Source organism: Leucopleurus acutus, assembly GCF_964270905.1.
Source record: "Leucopleurus acutus genome assembly, chromosome: 21".
Taxonomy (NCBI): domain Eukaryota; kingdom Metazoa; phylum Chordata; class Mammalia; order Artiodactyla; family Delphinidae; genus Leucopleurus; species Leucopleurus acutus.
In genome coordinates, this window is record NC_139163.1 from 9,530,978 (window position 1) to 9,553,294 (window position 22,317).

At 39.8% G+C, this 22,317-nt stretch overlaps 1 protein-coding gene across 1 annotated transcript in view; it reads left to right on the forward strand.

Annotated features, from left to right (window-relative positions):
* The window catches only part of CSMD1 (CUB and Sushi multiple domains 1), a gene marked incomplete at its 3' end in the record, with an annotated part of 1,744,596 nt that overhangs the window by 1,584,883 nt on the left and 137,396 nt on the right, over positions 1 to 22,317 (forward strand). Inside the window, exons 38-41 of the mRNA XM_082863948.1 lie at positions 5,075 to 5,193; positions 8,906 to 8,975; positions 11,072 to 11,188; positions 17,686 to 17,895. Of these exons, the coding sequence (XP_082720074.1) occupies positions 5,075 to 5,193; positions 8,906 to 8,975; positions 11,072 to 11,188; positions 17,686 to 17,895 (516 nt within the window). The remainder of the gene's footprint in view (positions 1 to 5,074; positions 5,194 to 8,905; positions 8,976 to 11,071; positions 11,189 to 17,685; positions 17,896 to 22,317) is intronic.

The following is a 22,317-nucleotide window of genomic DNA, read 5'->3' on the forward strand; positions in this document are numbered from 1 at the left end:
CCTGAGAACAGTTGGAAGACACTGAACAGTTTCCATCAGGGAAGTAACGTCATCTGATTTATCCTTCAACCAGATCAATTAGGTTGTTGAGTAGAGACCCACTTGGACAGTGACAAGAGAGGGGGTATCCTCATCAGATAAACAGATGTTGCAGTTGCCAACAGGCTCAGAGGAAGCTCAGTTCTGTGGCTCAGAGGAGGTGGGATGCAGGAGAAATAAGGATGTGAGATGCACATGGTAGGTAGAACTGACAGGTCTGCTGATGGATGCAGAGTGTGGACAAGGACGAAGTAAGAAGGCCCATGGGTTTGGGCATCCTTACTAATGATAGGTCTGTTCGGAATTGTTATTTCTTCATAATACTTGGTAGGTTGTATATTTCTTGGGATTTATCCATTTCTTCTAGGTTATCCATTTCATTGGTGTATAAGTGTTCATAGTTTTTTAAAATGCCTTTAATTTCTAAATTTAATTATTTGAGTCTTTTAAAACTTTTTTCTCAGTCTATCTAAGGGTTTGTTGATTTTGTTGATATTTAAAAAAAATACTTTTGGTCTTGTTGATGTTTTCCATTGTTTCATATTCTCTATTTTATTGACTTCTCCTCTAATCTTTATTGTTTTCTTCCTTATGCTAACTTTTGGTTTAGTTTGTTCTTTTTCTAGTTCCTTGAGGTATAAAGTTAGATTGTTTATTTGAGATCATTTTTCTTCTATAATGTAAGCATTAACAGCTATAAACTTCCCTTTTAGTACTGCTTTTACTGCATCCTGTAAGTTTTTATATGTTGTGTTTTTGTTTTCATGTCTCCAGATATTTGCTAAATTCTCTTGTGATTTGTTCCTTGACCTGTTGGTTGAGTTTAAGATTGAGTTCTTTAATTTCCATCTATTTGTGGATTTTCCTTTTTTCCCTCTGCTATTGATTTCTTGTTTCATTCTAAAGTGATTGATGAAAATACTCTGTGTGATTTCAGTTTTTTAAAATTTGTTTAGACGTGTTTTGTGGCCTAACATGTGGCCTATCTTGGAGAATGTTCCATGTACACCAGAGAAGAATATGTGTTCTGCTTTTTTGAGTGGAGTATTCTGTATATATCTCTTAGGTCTAAATGGGCTTTAGTGTTGTTCAAGTCTTCTGTCCCTTATCTTCTGTCTGGCTGTTCTATCCATAACTGAAAGTGGGATGTTGAAGGTTCATACTGTTCTTGTGTTTGTGTCTATTTCTCCCTTCAGGTCTGTCAGTGTTTGCTTCACTTATTTGGCAGTTCCAGTGTCAGGTGCATATATATTTATTATTGTTATATCTCCTTGGTGAATTGACCCTTTTATTATTATATATATAATGTCCTTCTTTGTCTCTTGTGACAGTTTTTGTTTTAACATCTATTCTAAGTATGGCCATCCCTGATGTCTTTAGGTTCCTTTTTGCATGAAATATCTTTTTCAATCCTTTCACTTTTAGATTACATGTGTACTTAGATCTAAAATGAGTAAATGGTAGATAGCAAATGCCTGGAACTTTTTTTTAAGCCATTCTGCCAATCTGTGTCTTTGTTTTCTGTATGTCTTTGCGCATTTTTGTCTCTATTTTCCTCTTACTCCATTTTTTTTTGTCTCATTGATTTTTTTGTAGTGACATAACTTCTCTTTGTATTAAATAAATGTTTTCATTGTGGTTACAACTGCAATTACATAAAACGTCTTAAAGTTATAACAATCTGTTTTAAACTAATAATAACTTCAATCACATTTAAAAATTCTACTGCCCCCCAAATTCATGGGATTGCTTCTCTTGACACTGGACACACAATCCCTATGCTTTAATGAGACCTTATGATCTATTAAATTGAAGGAATAGAATAGCATTTTTTATGTGGACTGAATCAGCCAACAGTTGACAGGTGAGAGAAAATATTTTTAGCTCCATATACACTAAACTTCTTAGACAATGAATAAAAAAGTAGTTTCTTTTCTTTGGATACTTTTTCTTAATTAAAGGGGCTTTCTTTACAGCTACTCTTTGATGTCAAGAAGATGTATGGACATTGAACAATGTTGTATAGAAGTCTGAGTGTACAGGATGACACATGTAGGTTTAGATCTATGTGATGATGACATTTGACATTTACTTCATCTATTGTCATCCTCCCATCAAGTCTCCCTATGTGAAGTTGTGATTTCTTTCTTCACCTGTTTTCCAGCACATTGTCTGACCTTTAATACAATTTTTGGATTATGGGTTTACAGAGATTGTGAACAACACTTCTGTCTTAGGGTGTGCTTATGCAAAGGACTGGTTCTTTAATTGGTTACAATGAACAATATACTCGACAAATTTTTTCGTTTCAAAATGAAGGAGTAGCCAATATATTCCCTATAGTGTTTACGATGACCTGTCATGTACCTAATGCTCATGTTTCTACATATCTGTCCTTCGACCTCTTTGCAGCTGCCAAATAATCCAACTCTATTGATCTCTCCATTTGGTCTGCTTTCCTCTTTCTTTGATTATTATATTCATTATTGTTTTAAGCTGTCCAGCTAGAACAACATATTTGTTTTGAATTGTGAAGTTTGAAAACCATACACAATGCCAGTTGAAATGAGGACAGTGATAAGTTGAAAAATAAAATGTTCAAACTTATTTTAACTATATTTACAAAGGTCCTGCTTATCCTGCTCTAAATATTGGACAAAAAAATGCATGTTTATCATGTGTTTCAAAATCATAAAATATCTTTATCTTTTTAGAATTCTAAATTGTAGTTTGAAATTTTATGGCACAAGTATTTTAAATGTACTTTTATAGGGTCAAATAAAAAATAAATGATATACAGTAGGAGTTCATGCCAATCTGTGATGGGAAAAAAAAGGTGAAATTGAAATATAGTTGCAGTTTATTTTCTAAAGTTATAAAGGAGAGGGAGATAAATTAGATTTATATCAATAAAAAAAGTTAAAGGTGTAAGTGATGGTATTTGTCCATATTTAGTAATTTTATCATCGATGAAAAACCCCAAATGGCTTAAAATTCTGTACTAGGAATAAAAAATACCGTCACTTAATGCATATGGTGTTTTATAGTTTTTAGTGTATAGACATTTAAGGAAAATCAATTTCAGCTTATAAAAACATTATGCTACACCTCACACCTGCTCATCCCAGACAGAATCCATGTGTTTCACGGCTTGAAATTATCCTGTTTATATACAGTGGTGCCCATCCAGTGTAATTTCTATAGCATCATGTTCTCAAATGAACAATCTCACTGATGAGAAATAAAGACTCTTCTCTCTGTTTCATCCTCTCAGGTTCCAGGGTAAAGTGAGGCAAACTGGTGATTCTCAAACTTTAATGCATAAGAATCACCAGGGATGGTGTTAACAGGCAGATTCTGGTCCAATAGTTCTGAGATACCCAAAGTGTGCATCTCTTACAAGCTCCCACACTTACCATACTTTGAAAAGCAGGGCAGTGGAGGAAACTGACTGTTACCTCACCCAGGTGGGCAGGTGGGTCTGCACACCTGCACCTGGGAACCTCGGCCTGCCCATCTCACTTTGCTCTGCCTTGACCTTAATGTCAGACACCGGAGTCTACATTAAGGTTCTTGTGAGGATTAGAGCAACGTGATGCAGCCAGGAGAGCGACTGGCAAACAGTACTGTCTTCGTCCCTTGCTCCAAGGGACTGCCTGTCCCTTGATTTCTCCAAGTGCTGCCTGTCGAGACCCCAAGGCTGCTTCGTGAGTTGGCACCACGTGGAGTGACACCAGCTCCTGCTCTCAGAGGCATCCCATGCATGCTGTTGCCCATCTGGAAATTCTTAATAATTTCATCTCTGACCTCGAAGTCTGATGGGGACAGTGAAACATGCACACGAGCAGAGGAGATGTGCCAGCTGCAGTGGGTGCCCACAGGTGTGGACCCAGTTCTGAGGGCAGGGCAGGCAGCATGCGTCCTCATTGTGCACTGGGACCCACAATTGTGTGGCTGCATAGACCAGCCTTCATGTCCTGGAAGAACAATCTTCCCCTCCCCCAGCCCCGCCCCATTACTCAGAGTCCCAGTCAGTTAGTTAATCTGATTAGTTCCTTCATGTTAATGAAAAGAACAAGAACCAAAGTCTCAGTCCAAGAGCATGTGAAGGATTTTAAGCTGGTCTGCTCTGAAGAAGTCCTTCTCTCCCATTTCTCACCCTGGATAACTTATTAGTGCTTAGTAACTTGGGATGTGAGAAAAAGATGTACTAGAATCATGGAAGATTATTAGCAATCACCAAATCTTTAGCAAAATTTCAAATACATTTTTGATTCTATAAAATACCACAGCTACATATTTTGATTATTCATATGATAAGGGTTTATACAAATAAGTATCAATGTTAAATGGTCCTTGGCATTCATTCATCTGATATTCTAAGCTGAATTCCAATATTATATGATGCATTTTTTAAAATTTTGTTAGTGTCTTAACTAAAGGCAATTCCATCTAGGAAAGTGCCTGATTACAGCTTTAGGGTCTGTAAATATTGGTCCTTTTTACCTAAAGAACAAACTGTTCATGAGAATTTTTTTGTTGTTGTCTTTAAATGAGAAAGAGAGAGAGAGAGAGATTGAATATAAAATATTTGTTCTCATATTATGTTTTTCCAGAAGGATAGAATTCCCGGATTCACACTTAAAATTTTTCAAAAAGACTGCTAAGTATGCTAGAAAAACAAAAAGCAAGAGAGCCATATCGTGGGGATTTGCATATAATAGGAAACAGTTTCCTTAAAGACCTTTTAAAATGTGTGTGCATTGGAATTGGAGTGTTTTACACTAAATGTGGAAGTAACAAATTTTATTCTTTAAAGAAATTTCATTACACAGTGGAAATGAAATTAATTAATATTTAAGATTTAGCTCAAACTGATTGAAAGTTAATGTCTTCGTGGTAGACAAAAAGAGAGAGAGTTTTTGTTCATTTCTATAGGAGGAGAGCAATAGGAAAACGCTATTTCGCTATTCGGATGATAAGAATATTGTTCATTTTACATAGCTTGTAAGTGTTTTTCTTTACGTTTCCCCAGCCGTAGGTCTTGCTGCTTGCCAAGAGCCAGCCCTTCCCAGCAACAGCATCAAAACAGGAGACCGATACATGGTGAACGATGTGCTGTCCTTTCAGTGCGAGCCTGGATACACGCTGCAGGTATTTTATTTTTTTATTTGAGCTTTTGGTAGTAGAGGGGCTCAGCATGGTAATCCTCAGCCAGCTCACTTAAGACAACGCCCTAGATTTGCACCCAGAGACCTAATCTACTTTCTCTCATTCAGTTCGTGAATCAAAGTAGTCATATTAAACTATGCATACAGGTAAATTTAATGATGATGCGGAAATAGCTTCTAAATGATAAAGCATCCTTTTAAGGTTGAGCATATTATTTTCATAATACTTTTATTTCAAAATGTATACTCTCCCAATAACTAGATAAAATTCTAAGGGACAAAGCATTGACACAGTCTCCTCAACAGTCCTCTCCTGGCAACCCGATTATTGGGTTGGCTCTGAGTCCCATGCTTGTCCTGCATTGCAGACTGTTCTTATGATTTAGTTCAGTAAATCTTCAAGTGCCTACTTGTGTGCCAGGTATATATGGTGCTCAAATAATAGGGTTAAATGCTTTTCAAGAAATGTTAAGCAGAAGTTTTTATAGTCTTTTATTTTTTTTATTAAATTTGTTTATGTAAAGTTTAAATAAATATTTTACAAACCATTGTATAGCAACATGAGTCATGTTTCTGTTATTCGTTTTCTGGGTTAGCCACAAATAAGTATACTCCCAGAACGGTTTATCTGTGTCCTCTAGCATAATCCACATATAATTCTCCCTACCAACAATGAATACTGAAATCTAAACATGTATATTCCAAAGTCCAACAGACATATTTAAGCCTACTTAGGTTTCTACACTTCAGTTAATTCAGGTAATAGAGTACTTCTTGCTGTATGTTTATTACAACACTGAAGCTGAAGGTGTTTCAAGAACATTATTTTTGGTTGTATTCTGTAAGTGACTTAAATAAAACCTGGAGTACTCATCAGAAGGAAGTTTCGCAGATACAGCAGTGAAGTGACAGCATTGCGTATAGTCCCATTTCTGGGCGCTGGGGTAAATATCTTGCAGAACTGAGACCAGTTAGAGCAGCAGCAGCAAATGCTGGAAGCTGATGGCCTGCCCGCCAGGTGCTTCATGTGCAGAGTCTGTGTTACTCTCAGTCAACCTCATGGTGTGGCACTGGGGGCACATCTTTCCCTAATGGGGAAGGGGAGTGAGCCAGTGCCTGAGAGGAGGGGGTGGGCAGACGAGCTGGCACATCTGGAGGGACCACCTGCAGAAATCAGCCTGGGTCTTAAGTTTGAGAAAATATCAGTAAAACACCTAACACACTTCAGCAAACGAAAGCCAGTATAGCTATTATTATAAACAAACATCGGCATATAAAGCCACCTTCATCAAAACAACCTACAACCTGCGTTCATAGATCTTGGTGGGTATCACAGTAATTGCTTTGACTCTGCAAAAACATGGGCAGAGACTTTGAAAGTAGAATAGGAGTTACTGAAAAAGCTTTGCCAAACCTTCATCCATGGAAACAAGCTTTTAACCAAGCATGTCAAGGCCGTTTTAACTGATTCTTTAAGAACAGAAACTTCCTGTTTCACGTGTTACAGCAGAAAGAATTATAAGTCACATCCCAGGGGTTTCATTTAGAGGAATACCTTACTCTATACTGACAAGCCATTTTTATGCTTTTTGGTTTTTTTTTTACTTCTTTATAAATTGACTTAAACCACGTAAATATCATGTTGTCTCTCTCCTCTCCCAAATCCCCACACGTTAACACTTTCTCTCACTCACGTGTGTTCATCTTTCTACACGTTTATGACAGCACTTTGCATTTACTGTCAGCATCCTTTTATAAGGAAGACTTCTATAGCCCTCAGAGAAGAAACTAGAAAGGGTTATTTAGTAAAGACATTTCTTACAATGAATTGTTTAATATGCTGCTTAGAGATAAAAGCCTGCAGACACACATCTGTAGAGTCCAGTCAGGCCACTTAGCTCTTGTTTTCAAATGCAAACTAAGATTTTTTTTTTCTTTATAACAGTTTCAAGTATTGAATTTACAAGCTGTGACTGTCTCTCATTCACATGAATTAAAAAGGATTCTGGACTTTTTAAAAAGTTGCTAACAACTGGGAATTTTGGTAACGCATTAGTGTATTTGGAATGACAGCATGCATAAATTACATATTATTCATGAAAAGAATTGTTCCTTTTATGGTTTACGTACAAATGTCTATAAGTGCATCTGCCTAGTGAGATTCAGGCATAAAGTGGCAGAGACAGGACACATCAAATGTCAATCCCGGATATCTGAATGATTAATGATTTCCTTCTCTCTAGATTTGTTTTACTTTTCTTTTAAAAGATGAAAAACGAAAATTCCCATTTGAAGCTAGTAAATAAATACACAGATTCCTGTGTTGTTTTGGATCCATTATAAAAATTTCAGCTGGAATCACTAATATGAAATGTCTTTGCTGAAATCAATAGCAGAATGTGACCTAGATTGGTAATAAATGACCATTTTATTGGTAGTCTTCCATAAATACCGTTAAAGGCTTTTGTACTTTGTCCAAAATTCAGAAAGAAATTTATTAAAGATAACGTAATAGGTCAGAGAATGAGGAGATACAGAGCATGAAATTTGGCAGGAAAAGCATTATCCTGCATGTCTTCTTTAAGAATAAGTGTAGTCTTCCTTTACTGTAACAACTTTTAAGAATATTAGGTAGTAGGAGAAAATGAGTTTTGTAACACATGAATTGATTATGAAACCTTCCTAAGCTTGGGGAATCGGTTTGTCATTGATAACTGCCTTAGTGCAAATTCTTGTTTGATGCGTTCCCAATATGGCTGGGATTATTTAACATGAATTAAAGATTTGTTTTTCAACTGCCTCTATGCCAATTTTGTTTGGCAAATGGAAATTCACAAGATAAGTATTCATGGCACATAAAACCACCAAGTCACAATAAGGAAAAAAGTAAAATTGAATAGTCTGCACACAGAGGTGCCCGTTCACTACCTTCTCTTTCATCTTAAAAGAGATTTTAGCACGAAACACTGAGAATTTAAGCTGCTGCTGTTTAATTTTTAAAAGAGTAATAATAGGACAGATTTTTTGAAGGTTGAAAGTTGAAAACTTTATATATTTAGAGGATAAAGAGACCTTGAATGATGAGGATTAATTTCATCGCAGACACGTTAATTTGACAGCTGTGAGGCTGTCTGATAATAAAATGAATATTAAGTCTCCCTTTTTCTCCAATAAAGGAAGAACTGACCCAGTTCTTTGCTGAACCGTAAAGGTCATGTGAGTTGCACTTGAACCGTAGGCAACCGTGAAAGTTAACCTTTGTATGAGCAGATTACTTACCTTTGACATGTCACCCTTCAGATCAATACCTAGTATTTCCTAATCATTTTCAGCCTCTCAGACCAAAAGCTGTAACTTTTGGTGATTAAAAAAAAGACTTACTTTGACCAATTCAGTTCAACATTGTAAGCATTAGGGAAGCATCCTGGCAGAAATAAAGACCATTGAAGGGGACACCACAAGATTTTGATTTCAGTGACAAGAAACACAGTGATTATGGATTTTTTTTCTATTTTAATTCCAAATATGAGATTCATTAACACACATTAGTAGATTTCATGAGTTCTGATTTTTTTGCATTTGTAATTAAATCAAAAAGGGAAAACCAAAGAAAGTACAGATGTTCTCACAAACATTTAAGCCTTAAATACTCTGTGTTCAGTTATGTGAGTTTTATTTCATGTTCTCTTGAACAGGGCCGTTCCCACATCTCCTGTATGCCAGGGACTGTTCGTCGTTGGAACTACCCGTCTCCCCTTTGCATTGGTATGGACATGCCTTCCGTCACTGGGCCTCTGTGCAGATTATCAGTAACGTAATGGTGATCTCCTTGAGCCACTTTTGAGCTTCAAAGATGCACTTTTAAATTCCTTTCAAACATTTGTGACATGATGATAACATAATAATGCTGTTATTGGATTGGACAAGCATCTTCTCCCCCTGGATGTGGTTCCTCAGCTTTTCCAGCATCTCTGAACCAACCAACAGGGATTAGATGCAAGACTGCTAGCTCGAGGCACTAAATGCACAGCACATGCGTATCAGAAGCCAGTGGATTAATTCATGGCAAGAATGAATGTAGCTGGTCTGAGAGTCTGAGAAGGGTTCTGTGTACACCTTTAGCCTCAGGAAAATCACATCTCCAGAAACAAAATTGAGAAGTACCGATAAGTGATGTGAAGTTGGAGGGACAGTATTTTATATCAAAAAGTATTTGATATCAAGGCAGCCGCCCTGTGGAGGGACTCACTGGGACTGGGATTCAGGCATAGAACATCCGTCTCCCTATTTATTTTTAAATGAAGAGCTTTCCCTTAAACGTGGGAATTTAAATATTTTAAGCTTTGAAATAAAATCAACTCACAGTGGGTATTCAATCAAATGATATGTCATTGCTGACACTCTGTATTATGTGAGGAAATGTTTTATTTGAATAGTTTACTTATATTAGCCAAATATAATTAACTGTATCTTTTATTTTACATGTTTCGTATATTAGCAGATGTCAAAGACGCATCAACTTCCATAACACTTGCTTGCTCCTAATTCCTTACAAGGTATAGAGGAAGTTTTTTCATTGGAAAACTCACAGACATCCCACAATAAATTTCAAAGACTTATTTGAGAGATTGAAAGTTTTCTTAGCTGTTAGCTTTAGATTAATCCAAGCTGGGGGATTTTAGGACTAGAAATCCATGAAGAGATAGTATTTTACTAATAAGTTCTTGGAAATCTCAAGTCTTGATTTTTTTTTAATAATAGTACTAAGGAAGACAGTTTACAGCAAAACACTTCTCTACATGTTACTGAGTGTCAAGCATCGTTCCCAGAGCTTAACCAGTATTAACTAAATTGAACTTCATGACATGCCTCAGGGTGGCCAAGCCGTTTGCCAGGGCCCTGCACCAAGCTGGCATTCCCTGCATCATGTGATCCCTCCAGCGGGACATGGCCTGTGCCCTGGAGTAAAAATCCCATATATTCTTACCAAAATATCAGGAATCTGTATAAAATAAGATATATAAACCCAGTTAAAACCCCAAGATACCTGGCTCTTTTATAAAAATAAGCACCTTGTTCTTTAGCCATAGCATTGTACCAAAAACGCTTTGAATATGCTGTTTAACCATAAGAAAAGGCCTGGCATGGAGGGGTTTCCCCAGCAGGAGGCAGGAGTCAGGCTACCAGATGATGGTGGACAGATGAGCCCCTGGAAGAAGGCTGAGACTTGAGGGTTATACTGAAAATCTTGCTGGGATCATTGGACAGATGTAAAATAAGAGAAGCCCATTGATGGAGGTTTTTAATATCGCAAAGGAAAAAAGATTGATACACAGCTTTTGGGGGCTCTGTTTGTACGCCCATCCAATGGTTCTTGTCTTTTGAGATGAACAAAAGAATGCGATCACATACAGTGATAACTAAGTACTCAAGGAATTAGGTTATCATCCTTGTTTGACAGGAGGTGCACCCAACATCGAGACCCCCTTCTCTCTCCCCCAGGACAATGATAGTTGTCCTGACTTAAAGGTGTGAGTATTGATGACAACTCAGAACCTGAAAGTCAATCGGATGCCTGACCAAAATGCATTAAATTGACCAAGCTTTACTGGGAGCCTGGGTGGGCCAGAAGTAGATAAACTGAAGACCTGTCTTTGTCCTTAAGCAGTGGAAACTCAGGAGGGAGAACTAGACCCATAACTAACTAAAGGGCATCGCGTTATGTATGTGCTGAAATGAGGTGCAAATTCGTTTCTGAAGACTTGCTTCTAGGTAGCGTGGTCCCATAGAGTGGGGGGAGGGAATTGTCCTTGCTGGAAAACGATGACACACAGCACTAACTCCCCTTGTCCGGCCAACAGCGACCTGCGGGGGGACCTTGAGCAGCATGGGGGGCGTGATCCTGAGCCCGGGGTTCCCGGGCACCTACCCCAGCAACCTGGACTGCACCTGGAAGATCGCCTTGCCCACTGGCTACGGTGAGTGAGACACTTTTTCATTCCTCAAAATTCAACTTTTTAATTTTTATCTTGGAAAGAATTAGGCTGAGTGAAAAATGGGCCTATCCTGTTGACCTAAGTGTGTCTTTAATTGAAAGTGGCTTACAGATTTAAATAAATCTTTGGCAGAATAACTTTGAGAACAGAAAGTTACTTGAAAAATCAGTTCAGCCGTGCAAGACTTTTCAAGGCAAATTAAATTAGTTGAATGATGAACAGTAGAGGCACATGACGTGCAGAATGTAGCGTCCCTAATTCAATTATCAATCTCTTTATAACACTGTCTTTTATAATGTATCACTGGAATTCAGTAATGGTGGTAGTTTCTTTTGAACAATTTTTAAGGTTTTTCTCAGGTTATAACTCATTCTAGTATTGTTCTGTAAACTTTTGTTGTTATAACTTGCATTGATTTAGGTTTATGAAAATGGCTTTTTATCATATTTAGTTATGAACTTTCAGGTTACCTACCTTAAATAGTTTCTAATTTTAATTGTATGTACACTAAAATCCCATTCTGGCCTGCTTCAGAAATTCACAGTCTGTGTGAAATTTTGATTCCCTATCATGCCTTTCCTTGTCTGCCTCATGATGTCCTTATATTTTAGTTCATTAATTTGGGTTTTCCCCACCTGTGATTTTCTCAAAAGTACACGGTATGATAGGGGTGCCAAATTAGATATTCACAGAATGTTCCAGAATGTCTCAGAGTAATTGAGTACTTATGAATGTTAGTTGAGTGATGAATGAACATAAGCATAAGTGGAAATCGTTGCCCTAGAAGAGGATTATATTTTTTAAGTTTTCAAAGCTCTTGCCTTGAGAATCTGTGCCGGGAGGGCAGCAGGAAAGGGAGGGTCCACCTGCTCAGCTAAGAGCCGCCAAGAGGGCAGCGGGCATGAGGCCACCAGGGCAAGGGGGAGCATGGAAGGGACCCTCCCCCCCGTGGAGAACACACGTGAGGTTCATGTCCACTGAGTTCCTGAAGGGGCCACCAGAGTGTGGGGATAAAAAAGGGGAGACAGTTCACAGAAGGATCACAGAGGCGCTCTATTTCTTCCAGGTTTTTTAGTTTTGTTTTTTAAATCCTGAACTCTCTGAACATAGAGGCCGTAATTGTGCTCTGTGGTAGACGGAACAGAAGCCTTTGCCTTTAACCAACATTGGCTCAGCTATCCTCAAAGGCTGGTCTGTTTTCTCACCCTGGGGATCTGAAGATCTGGACATGGTTGTTTCAGTGTTTGGAGTCAGGTGTCAGGATCGGAGTTGTAGGTCACCCAGGAGGTTCCAACAGGGTCTGAGCATCTTGAGGGTCACAAGCTTATAAGACGAGTAATGATAGTTCACTCAGGCTACTGCGCTGAGTGAACCTCCAGGGACCTCGTCTTCCTCACCTCTAAAAAGGAAATAACCACACAGGGTTACATGAGGATTCACCAAAACAACTCGGGCGAGAAATTTAGTACGGGGCTTGGCATGTCGTAAACAACAGCAGCAAAAAGCTAGCTGGTCTTTAAATTGCTGCTGCGAATAGTTCCCACTTTTCTTTCAAACCTCATCAGAAGCATTTTACTCATGAGTGGATATACACATTTTATTAATTTATTTTCCCAACTTTACTGTTCTGTGATTTGAGGCGGCTATTGTTTGGCATATTTCCGTATGTTGCTCACTCACTGATAAACCAATATGCAAGACAGTAACTCAGGAAAAGAGAAAAAGAACAGTTAGATTGTCTGACCTCATGATCATGACCTATGAACCTAAAAAAAATTAATTTGAAGAAAGGTCAAAAATTTTAAAATATTTATGAAATATTACAATTAAAATTATTTGTCTTTAAAATCTGTGATATTGCCTAGTATTGGGCTTTAAAAAGCATCTTGAAGAATAAGCAAAAAGAAACCTTATGTCTTAAATCCTAACTACATGCAAAATAGTATGACTGTCCCTAGCGTTTTAGAATAGATGTAGTTATGCTTCGGAATAATTTGCTACAGATTAAATTTAAGTAGCACACCAGGTTTGTCTGTGATAAATTTTATAATCTATAAATCTACTTCTAAACATGAAATTATACATTTAAATTTAGGGAAGAGGCATGTACATTCCCGTTTCCTGGATTGTCAGTTTGGGTTTGGGTTGCTCAGGGTGTTAAGGATTATTGTACTAGTAATTACTGTACCGGTGACTGTAATTCCCCCAGCCACCCTGAAAAACACACCTATCCAGAGTATGAGACATCAGTGCCTTTTCTTGAAAAAAAATAGGTTAGATGCCTTTCACTCATGGAGGATTTTATTGCTGTGTTTGGATCTTTCCATACAACTGAATATACGTGGGACCACCTCATAGATATCCGACCCATTCGTTAAGCAACTACCAGCTGCGTCAGATAATTCTTCTGATTAATCCTTCTTCCGTCCCACATGCATGGACCAGTCAATAGCTTAATTAAACAGACAAAATGATTGGTTGCTCTGGCATCACATGAAAGCCACGTTGGTCTCCCCTTGCTAATTACTCATCCCCCCCAGCAGCTATTTCCTGCATCCAGCCTCTGTGAGGGCCTGCAGTCAAGGGACTTTGTCTAAGGAGTGGGCAGTGTATATGGTGGTTCCTCATGTCTTTGAGCTCTGAGGTTAGCTGAGTAGAAATCCTAGTTCTGTCAGTGACTGATGGTATGAATTTGCCCAAGTTATCAACATGTTTTTGAACCTTTGTCCCTTATCTTTAAAACGAATACAATAAAATATCATTCTCCGACAGCCGTTCGGAGGTAATGCAAACGCCTGGTATGGAGAAGGCATTACCTGTTAACTGCTTTTAGTTTCTAAGCCAAATGCTCTAATGATTTCTATGTTGTTGTCCTTCCTTTCCACAAATTTGGGTTGCTGTTTTGTGTGGCTTTGGCATGAGCTCAATCACCACAGAACTTCTGTCTCTATTTTCTTGAAAATTTCTAAAGGCATAGTTAACAGAAGTGAAATCAAGTTTTTCTACTTTACCATTACTTTTTTTTTTAACATCTTTATTGGAGTATAACTGCTTTTTATATTTAAAACCCACTGCACTTATACCGCACACCATGAGGTCCAAGTTGGCCATGCCTTTAAACCATCTAGAAGTCTAGGGAGGATGTAAAAGACTCTTTAGACTATGCACTGAATTCTAAAAGTATTAACTCCTTTGCTCTATGTTTATTATGCACAGAAGATATAAAATAGAGCACTTTACTATTCACAGGTTCTATCAACTAAGAGACGAGAGTTTAACTCTGAAGCCATGGTCAGGTTACTATTCAAAGTTTTGTCAAAATCCAAAGTCAAAAGTTTTTCTTCAGGTGCCTTTTACTGACACGTAATTTTCAGTGTGTAATGACAGTCAGTGTAAATTCCACCCAAGATGGGCATTCAGACTGGTTTTCTTGTTGCAATGACACATTTTTGGTATTCTGTGAGATAAGAAAAGAATAACTAGGTTAACGCTTACTTTAATCCCTTCATTTTGGCTTCATGATGTCAAACTGGACACAATTTGCTGAAAATTAGATAGCTAAAAATTCCATTCTAAACCAGATTAGAGCTGGGCTTGGTTCTATTTCCTGATATGTATTAGGTAGTTTGATATGTGGCTGGATACTTTATCCTGCTTAATATGCTAATTTTTTTCATAAAATTATAATTGTCATAATTCCATTTCAAGTTTAATTCCGAATCAGTAAAAGGCCACGGTCACCATTTCCTTTGCTTTAGAGATATTGGCCAGCCTTCCTTTTTTTTGCCCCTTGATCTGCTTGCTGTCTCTCATTTCTTTCTTGACTGGGTCATTCTGTGAATTTCAAAATGAGTCTCTGGATGAATACATCTGATGTCTGCATATGCTTATCTGAAATGAGCCTATTTTAAGCCATTTCCCTGCTATTTGATTTTATACCTAAAAAAGCAGGAAACGTTTTTTAAGTGTTCTAATCTTGCCCTAGTTTCACATCCTATCTGGTACTTTTAGGACGTAAATAGAAATGTTAGTAATTCAACATTCGTTTTTGATTATTATTGTGTCAGCTTCTGTGTTCTTCCTCCTGGTGAAGAATGTGACGGGTGTTTACGAAACTCTGTAGACCACAGGGGTTCCGTGGCCTTGATGTAGCCACCAAAAAAAAAGAAATCCATTAGTATAGTTTATTAATTAGCTAAAAAACCCTCTTTTTCTTATCAGACTTGTGGACCAGGCCACAAAAGAGAACTGTATTTAATTCAGCAGTGGGTGAGGGAATAGATCAGATACTGTTGCATGACTCAGGAAGTGGTTCAACTATCACAGGAGACAGGTCAGAATTGAAGGGCTGGGGACCACTAGCCCTGCCTGCTTTCCTTCCTTCTTTGCTTTCTCCCTGTCTCTCTCTCTCTTTCTTTTTCTCTATCTTTATCTCTCTCAATGCTTCTCTCTCTCTTTCGTCTTTTCTTGCTTCCAAATTTCTTTGACCAAACGTATTTACTGGGATTTAGGAGAAAATGAATTAGCTCACTGATGTCTCTTCAACACTTTTTAATATTTGCAGAAATGTTTTAAATTTATAGGTTTGTTCCATGTTGGTCGTCTGTTGTGCCTAGTATTAGAATGGGCAGGACGGCCACAGGCTGGGCTGTTCCTTTTCTGGCTGCTCATGTGTCGCCAGTACATATGTTTGGACCATATGTTACAAATTGAATTACTCCTTCCAAAAAGGATTCCAAAGTTTGGTTGCCTTGTTAAAGATGTTTCATTGTAAGTCTTTCTTCTGCTTTTCACTCTCTCGGTCTCTTCGTGAAGTATTCCACATTCTACTTCTTCCAATCTTCTCTATCAAACTAGGTTGAACAATTTTAACGCAAAATTATTTTCTCCAAAAAAATTGTAATATTTTTAACATGGTGATATCATTAGCTTTTGACTAGCACATTTTCATGCTAAACCAGAGAACATGAGGGCTCTGTCAGTTGGAGTTGGTGTCCATCCAACTCTGCCTCTCCCTGTGGTACATAGGACATAACACCCAGCCTTTCTGAGCCTTAGTTTGCTCACCTGTGAAATGATGGTCATAACAGTGATTACCTGATAAACTGAACCCCAAGAGTGATAGGTGGCCTTACACTCTGCCCAGCCAGAAAGGCCATTATTTACTCTTTTGTTCCTCCTCACAAGGTTTTCTTCATAATTGATAAAATTGTGTTTCTTGGATGATTTTAACCTTTATTGAGTACCTTTAGGTTGTTCTTCCCTATTACTCTTCGCATGAGCTTTTCTTCTTCTTCTTTTTTTTTTTTTTTTACTGAATTCAGGCTTTTGATACCTGCGTTTTCCATCAATACTAAGTAGATATGTTACTTTAAATTCTCTAGGTATTTACACTTAAGTAAGGTAACCCATGTTAACATGATCTTTAATATGATAATTTTAATATCTTTAATTTCCTAAAACCTAGGAAACATGTCAAACATATTAGATGAAAAAGAAAAAAATAAAGCTCTTTTTATCTCTCAAGAACAGGAGAAGAATAACACAAAGTAAAGCTTTCCTCATATGTTGAGAGAATGATCTACAATAGCTGCTGGTATTCTCAGTTTAGGTTTTACAAATCTAACTTAATTGCCTGGATTTGTGCAAAAGCTAATGTCTTTGGCATTCTAAATAAACTTGAAAGTGAATTAAAATATTTCAGACACAGTAGTCAATTAAATTTTCAACAATACCACAATGCAAATAACTAAATTATTTTGATTTTGATTTTCTTCTAAGTTATCACTGTAGTTTATCTGAGACACAGATGAGTATGATGCTAGCAATATGGGTCCTTCAGACTGTCTTGGTATCTTGCCCTGTGCCAGGCTGTTAGATTGAATTGTGAGAGCTAGAGTGGGGTTGATCCGAGTGGGTTTCTTGCAAACACCAGTAATTTGTTTAGCAGGCACCACACAATTGAAACAATCACTTACCAAACTAAGAAGTTTCTTGTGCAGTGGTATGCCCTTCCATTTAAAAGCCACTTTAAAGATTGTTGGATTTTGTTAGATCTGTATTGGCTTCTTCCTTGATAAAGCCACAAATTAAGGATGATTTGACATACGATTACAACCTTGTGTTTCTGGTTGTAATGATTATAATAGCAGCTGGACAAAATCACTGCCATATGTATGGATGTAAGTCACCATTCTAAGAATTATACCTGCTTGTCTCTGTGATGCAATGCTGGTAACACCCGTATTTCACAAATAAGTTGACTTAGGGGCATTTACTACATGGACAAAGGTCACACAGCTAGTAGGTAGCTGAGGTGAAACTGAACCAAGGATCGTTGTAATTCACAAAGTGTGTGCTCCACTCGGCCTCCTGGAGAGGTGCTGTTTGGGGAAACTGATACAATTTTAATCCCTATTGGTAAACATTATCATAAAATTTGGTATTAACTTCCACTGATTTTGCATATTTTTTCATAGGTGCACATATTCAATTTCTGAATTTTTCTACCGAAGCTAATCATGACTACCTTGAAATTCAAAACGGACCTTTCCACACCAGCCCGATGATGGGGCAGTTCAGTGGCCCCGACCTGCCTGCGCCCTTGCTGAGCACAACTCATGAAACACTCATCCACTTCTACAGCGACCACTCGCAGAACCGGCAGGGATTTAAACTCACTTACCAAGGTAAGGAGTCAGAACACATCTAGGGATGCTTCTTACAGGTAAATTGTAAGGGTAAACCTCCCTAGCCGGTTAAAGGCTTGTACGGCTGGAGTCATTTCTAGTTGGGCACAGTTTTCTGACTGGGAGTGGAGTGGAGTCTTGGCTGTTGTACACACAAGTCAGGACGCAGACACAAGGAGCAGGGTCAGCCATGCACTGTCACTGCTTCACCTGAAGTCCCTTGTCTCTACCCCCAACGGCCACCATCACCACCTTCAAGCCCCTTGGCCCCATCACCAGGTAGCCTTCTCACCTGTCACCATGTCCTCTTGGCCACGTGTCGGTATTTCCCATCAGGACTATGGTGCAGGGAGTCCGTTCACAGTGGAAGTGGGTCTGACCGTGTCTCTCGTGCCCTTAAGCCTTGTCTCAGCTCAAAGTAATGGTTCTATGTACTATTCAAGTCATGTTTAAATTATGCCAGAAAAAAAAATGAGAATGAACCTTACGTGTTTTTAAACCATCAAAATAGAGGTCTCTAACAAAAGTTTGAATCTACCATTACCAAAGCATTTTTGACATGTGAAAAAGTTCAAAGTTTTCATTTCCAACACAGTAATTCAGCTGGCCTTTTCTTGAATGTTGTTAATTCAAATGAAGTTGAAAATGTCAAAAGTGGAGTCTTTTTTTAACACAGCAAAATCACTTGATTTCTTTAATTTCATAGGCTACCCTGGAAAAATAGAGATTTAATATTTTATTACTGAAAGAGGATGGCATTTTGTGTTGAACTCTTAGACCTTGTTACTTCAGTTGTTACTTAAAATATAAATTTACGTTTCCAGAATTTGGGTCTCTTAAAATAGGAATCCAGGTAGGAGAAAAAAGAGAGGGTGGTACAGGTTGAGGAGTGCAGCAGGAGACCTTGCCAGGATTTCTCTAGGTCCGTCTGTGTCTTTCATTCTGTCTCACGTCGATCCCCCTTCGTCTCAGCCAAGGGTCTCACTTCCTCCTGGAAAGGCTCACACGCACAGCGGAAGGGAGACAGCTTCCCCCAGGCCAGCGCGGAGGTCTGCCTGCAACCCTGCTCGTCCTCCTTTTGGAGACAAGAGAATGCTCCCCCTGCTTCCAGGCAGCCCCTCCCGGGCTCTAGGCTCTAGAATGTTTCTTTCTACGCTGTCAGGGCTGTCAAGACAGGAATCGTCTTCCCTTTATTGCATTTGCAGCTGCTACTTCTCTACCAGATCTTTCTCATTAGTGTTTCAAATATACTCAAATTCCTCTCTCCCTCACACACACCCCTGTTTATATTTAATTTTAATGACCTGCATCTTCCTTCAGCTCCCATTTTGTAAGAAACCTCTGGGAGGAAGGGTCTACCCCAGCTCTCCCAGCGTCTCCCCCTCTTCCTCGCTTCTCCTGCCCACCCGCAGGCATCTGCCTTTAACACCCTCCTAGTGACACGATCGGCCGAGTCGGCAGTTCTTTGTGTCGTCTGAGATTCTCCAGTGGGGGTGATGGGACCGGCCAGAGACAGACTAGCAAGAGGAGAACAAGCGCAAGTTCATTAACATGCCCGTCACTCGGACACACAGACACCTGGAAGAACCCAGACGTGAGTCACTCAAAGGAATGGTTAGGACTCGGGTTTAGGTACCATCTGAGGCTAAAACAAAGGAGAAGCGTTTAGGGCTTCTAGGAAGGGGAGGTGGCAATGGGGAGAAAAGCAGGAAATGTGTGGTTCACAAGGGTTGCTGAGTCAGGCTTGTTGTGCTGATTTAAAGAGGAGAGAAAGCCCTGCAAATGTACATTTTCTTCGTAAATGTAAATTTCCTCTACAAAAGGGGACCCTGTGCCCTGTTTTTAGAGTTTTCCCCTGCATCTGCTTGTTCTCAAAATACCCCAAAGTTTATTAAGCAAACACGGATGTAGCTCTTTCCAGTACCTACACAAGGACTCAGCAGGCCTGATGGAGTCAACAGCTGTCTCGTCTCCCGCACAAGTGAGGGACCACGGGTCCATCCATCGGTCTCTGTCTCAGCATCTGGGCCCTGAGCCTGTGGCAGCTTTCATTGCCTCTCATTCTGCAGACCCTCACGGACCCTTCCTTCTGCCTGTGCTCCCACCGCATCCCTCCTCCAGCCTCCAGCCTCCAGCCCCACCCCATTTCAGCCAGAAAGCCCCGGCCGGTGGGTGCATTCTCCTCTGGGATCCAGTCCTTCCTGGTACCTCTGTGTGTGAACTGCCCCCTCCCGCCCGCCCTCCCCTCCCTGTCCCAACTTAAAACGACTGATTCTCCACTGCTGCTCAGAGAGGCTTCTCTCCCACCTGAGGCTGAAGCACCAAAGGCTCCTATAACTGGTGTCAAATGCAAAACAAATTCAGATTTAGTAAGAAGAGACTTTCATTGGGGAAGATTATTTATTGCAAGAGGGGAAGAGGTCTATTGCCATAGAGAGAACAAGGCTACAGCCATAAGATCAGCAAGCATCTCGAGGGTTAGGAAAAGGCTTTTCCTTCATGGAGAACAGTAAACAAAGCTAGAAGAAGCTGGGGGTAGGGGCTGTGGTGACCAGGAGGGCCATGAGGGGATGTGGGTGAAAGCAGGTCTTTCCCTGAGGCCAACCTGTCTGTGGCCCAGCCTGAGGGTGGGCCAACGTTTAGGGGGAAGAAAAGCGTTACTGAAGTTTGGTTTATAAGAGTTTTGTTCCAGTTGACTGCTGAGGACCTTTGAAAGGGAAAGCATGGGAATTTGGAGGATTTTGTCAGGTCCGGTCACAGGTAACCAAAGGGCACCTTGACTCTTGTCTCAGTCCTGGGGGAGGTGGTCCTTTGCACTAAGTCATTTCCTGAAACACAGAGGACTTAGGGAAGGGGGTGGGTTTCCTCACCTCAACTTTTCTCTAGGATTCCTGAGCTCAGGTGAACTTTCACATTGTCATTGGGAAGAGAACCGAGCAGGGTCTGAGGGCTCGGATTCTGAAGCCTTACTAGTTAAAGGAATCCCATCCATGAGCTCCGACCCAGGCCTTGACGCTAACACAGGTTTACTGATAACTAAACTGCTCCTGTGCACGTGTCTCCACTTGACTCTCTATCCAGAGTCAGAAAGGAACATATGAAATCTGCGAAAGAACCCGAAGAGAACACTGGGAACCCAGAGCGAAAAGTGAGCTCTGACTGGTGGTGGCGGAGAAGATGCAAAGTCGTGCATTCTTAAGGACTGGGGAAAATTCATATGCGAAAGAACCCAAAGAGAACACTGAGAGCCCAGAACGAAAAGTGCACTCCGACTGGTGGTGGCAGAGAAGATGCAAAGTCATGCATTCTTAAGGACTGGGGAAAATTCATATGCTGAACTGAGATTTTTACCTCTCCTACAAATGTTGGTGTAGGGGACCCTGCTTTTCTAGGTTCTTGGCTGAGACCCCCTGTAAAAAAAGGCAGATTAACAGTGGAAAATCAGAAGTTAATAACATGTATGCCTGCTGCATACAGGGGAGATTCCCAGGGAACCTGATTAACTCCCCAGCATGGCCCAAGCCACCACCTTAAACACCACCACAGCTGAAGAGCCAGAAGCTGGGGGCAGTCAGGGGAGGTGAGCAGCAAAGCAGAGGAGACAGGCTTACAGTTGCTGTGCAGACTGAGGCCTTTTTTCTTCTCCATTGATAAGTTGCTAGAGGTTTAGCCATCTTTCTCTTTCTGGAACAGAGAAAGGACACCCTTACAAAGGGAGTGTTCCCTCATAAATGTATTCATAAATGTCTCTTATAAACAGGTTACCTCTACTCTGTTTTCAGAGATTCCCCCATTTCTGCAGTTTCTTAAAAATAACCAGAGACTTCCCTGGTGGCACAGTAGTTAAGAATCTGCCTGCCAATGCAGATACACGGGTTCCATCCCTGGTTCGGGAAGATCCCACATGCCACGGAGCAACTAAGCCCGTGTGCCACAACTACTGACTCTGCACTCTAGAGCCTGCGAGCTACAACTACTGAGCCCGCATGCCACAACTACTGAAGCCCGTGCGCCTACAGCCCGTGCCCCGCAACAAGAGAAGCCACCGCAATGAGAAGCCCGTGCACCGCAACGAAGAGTAGCCTCCGCTCAATGCAGCTAGAGAAGGCCCGTGCAGCAACCAAGACCCAACGCAGCCAAAAAATAACTAATAATAACTTAAAATAATAATAACCAGCTCGAGATAATCCTCTTGCCAAAGACATATTTTGGGGTGGCAAATTCTGCTCCCCTTCATCTGTCTAGATACAGATTCATCTCTCTTAAAATTAAAAAAGAAGCTTTTGTGAGGATCATAGCAGTGCTCTTCTCTGGGCTTCTCCCTCTTGGTTTCCATCCATCAGAGTTGCCAGTGGTGATTTAAAATCCAGTTTGTAAGTTTACAGATTCACCTGCCACATGATTAGGTGACCATCAAAAGAA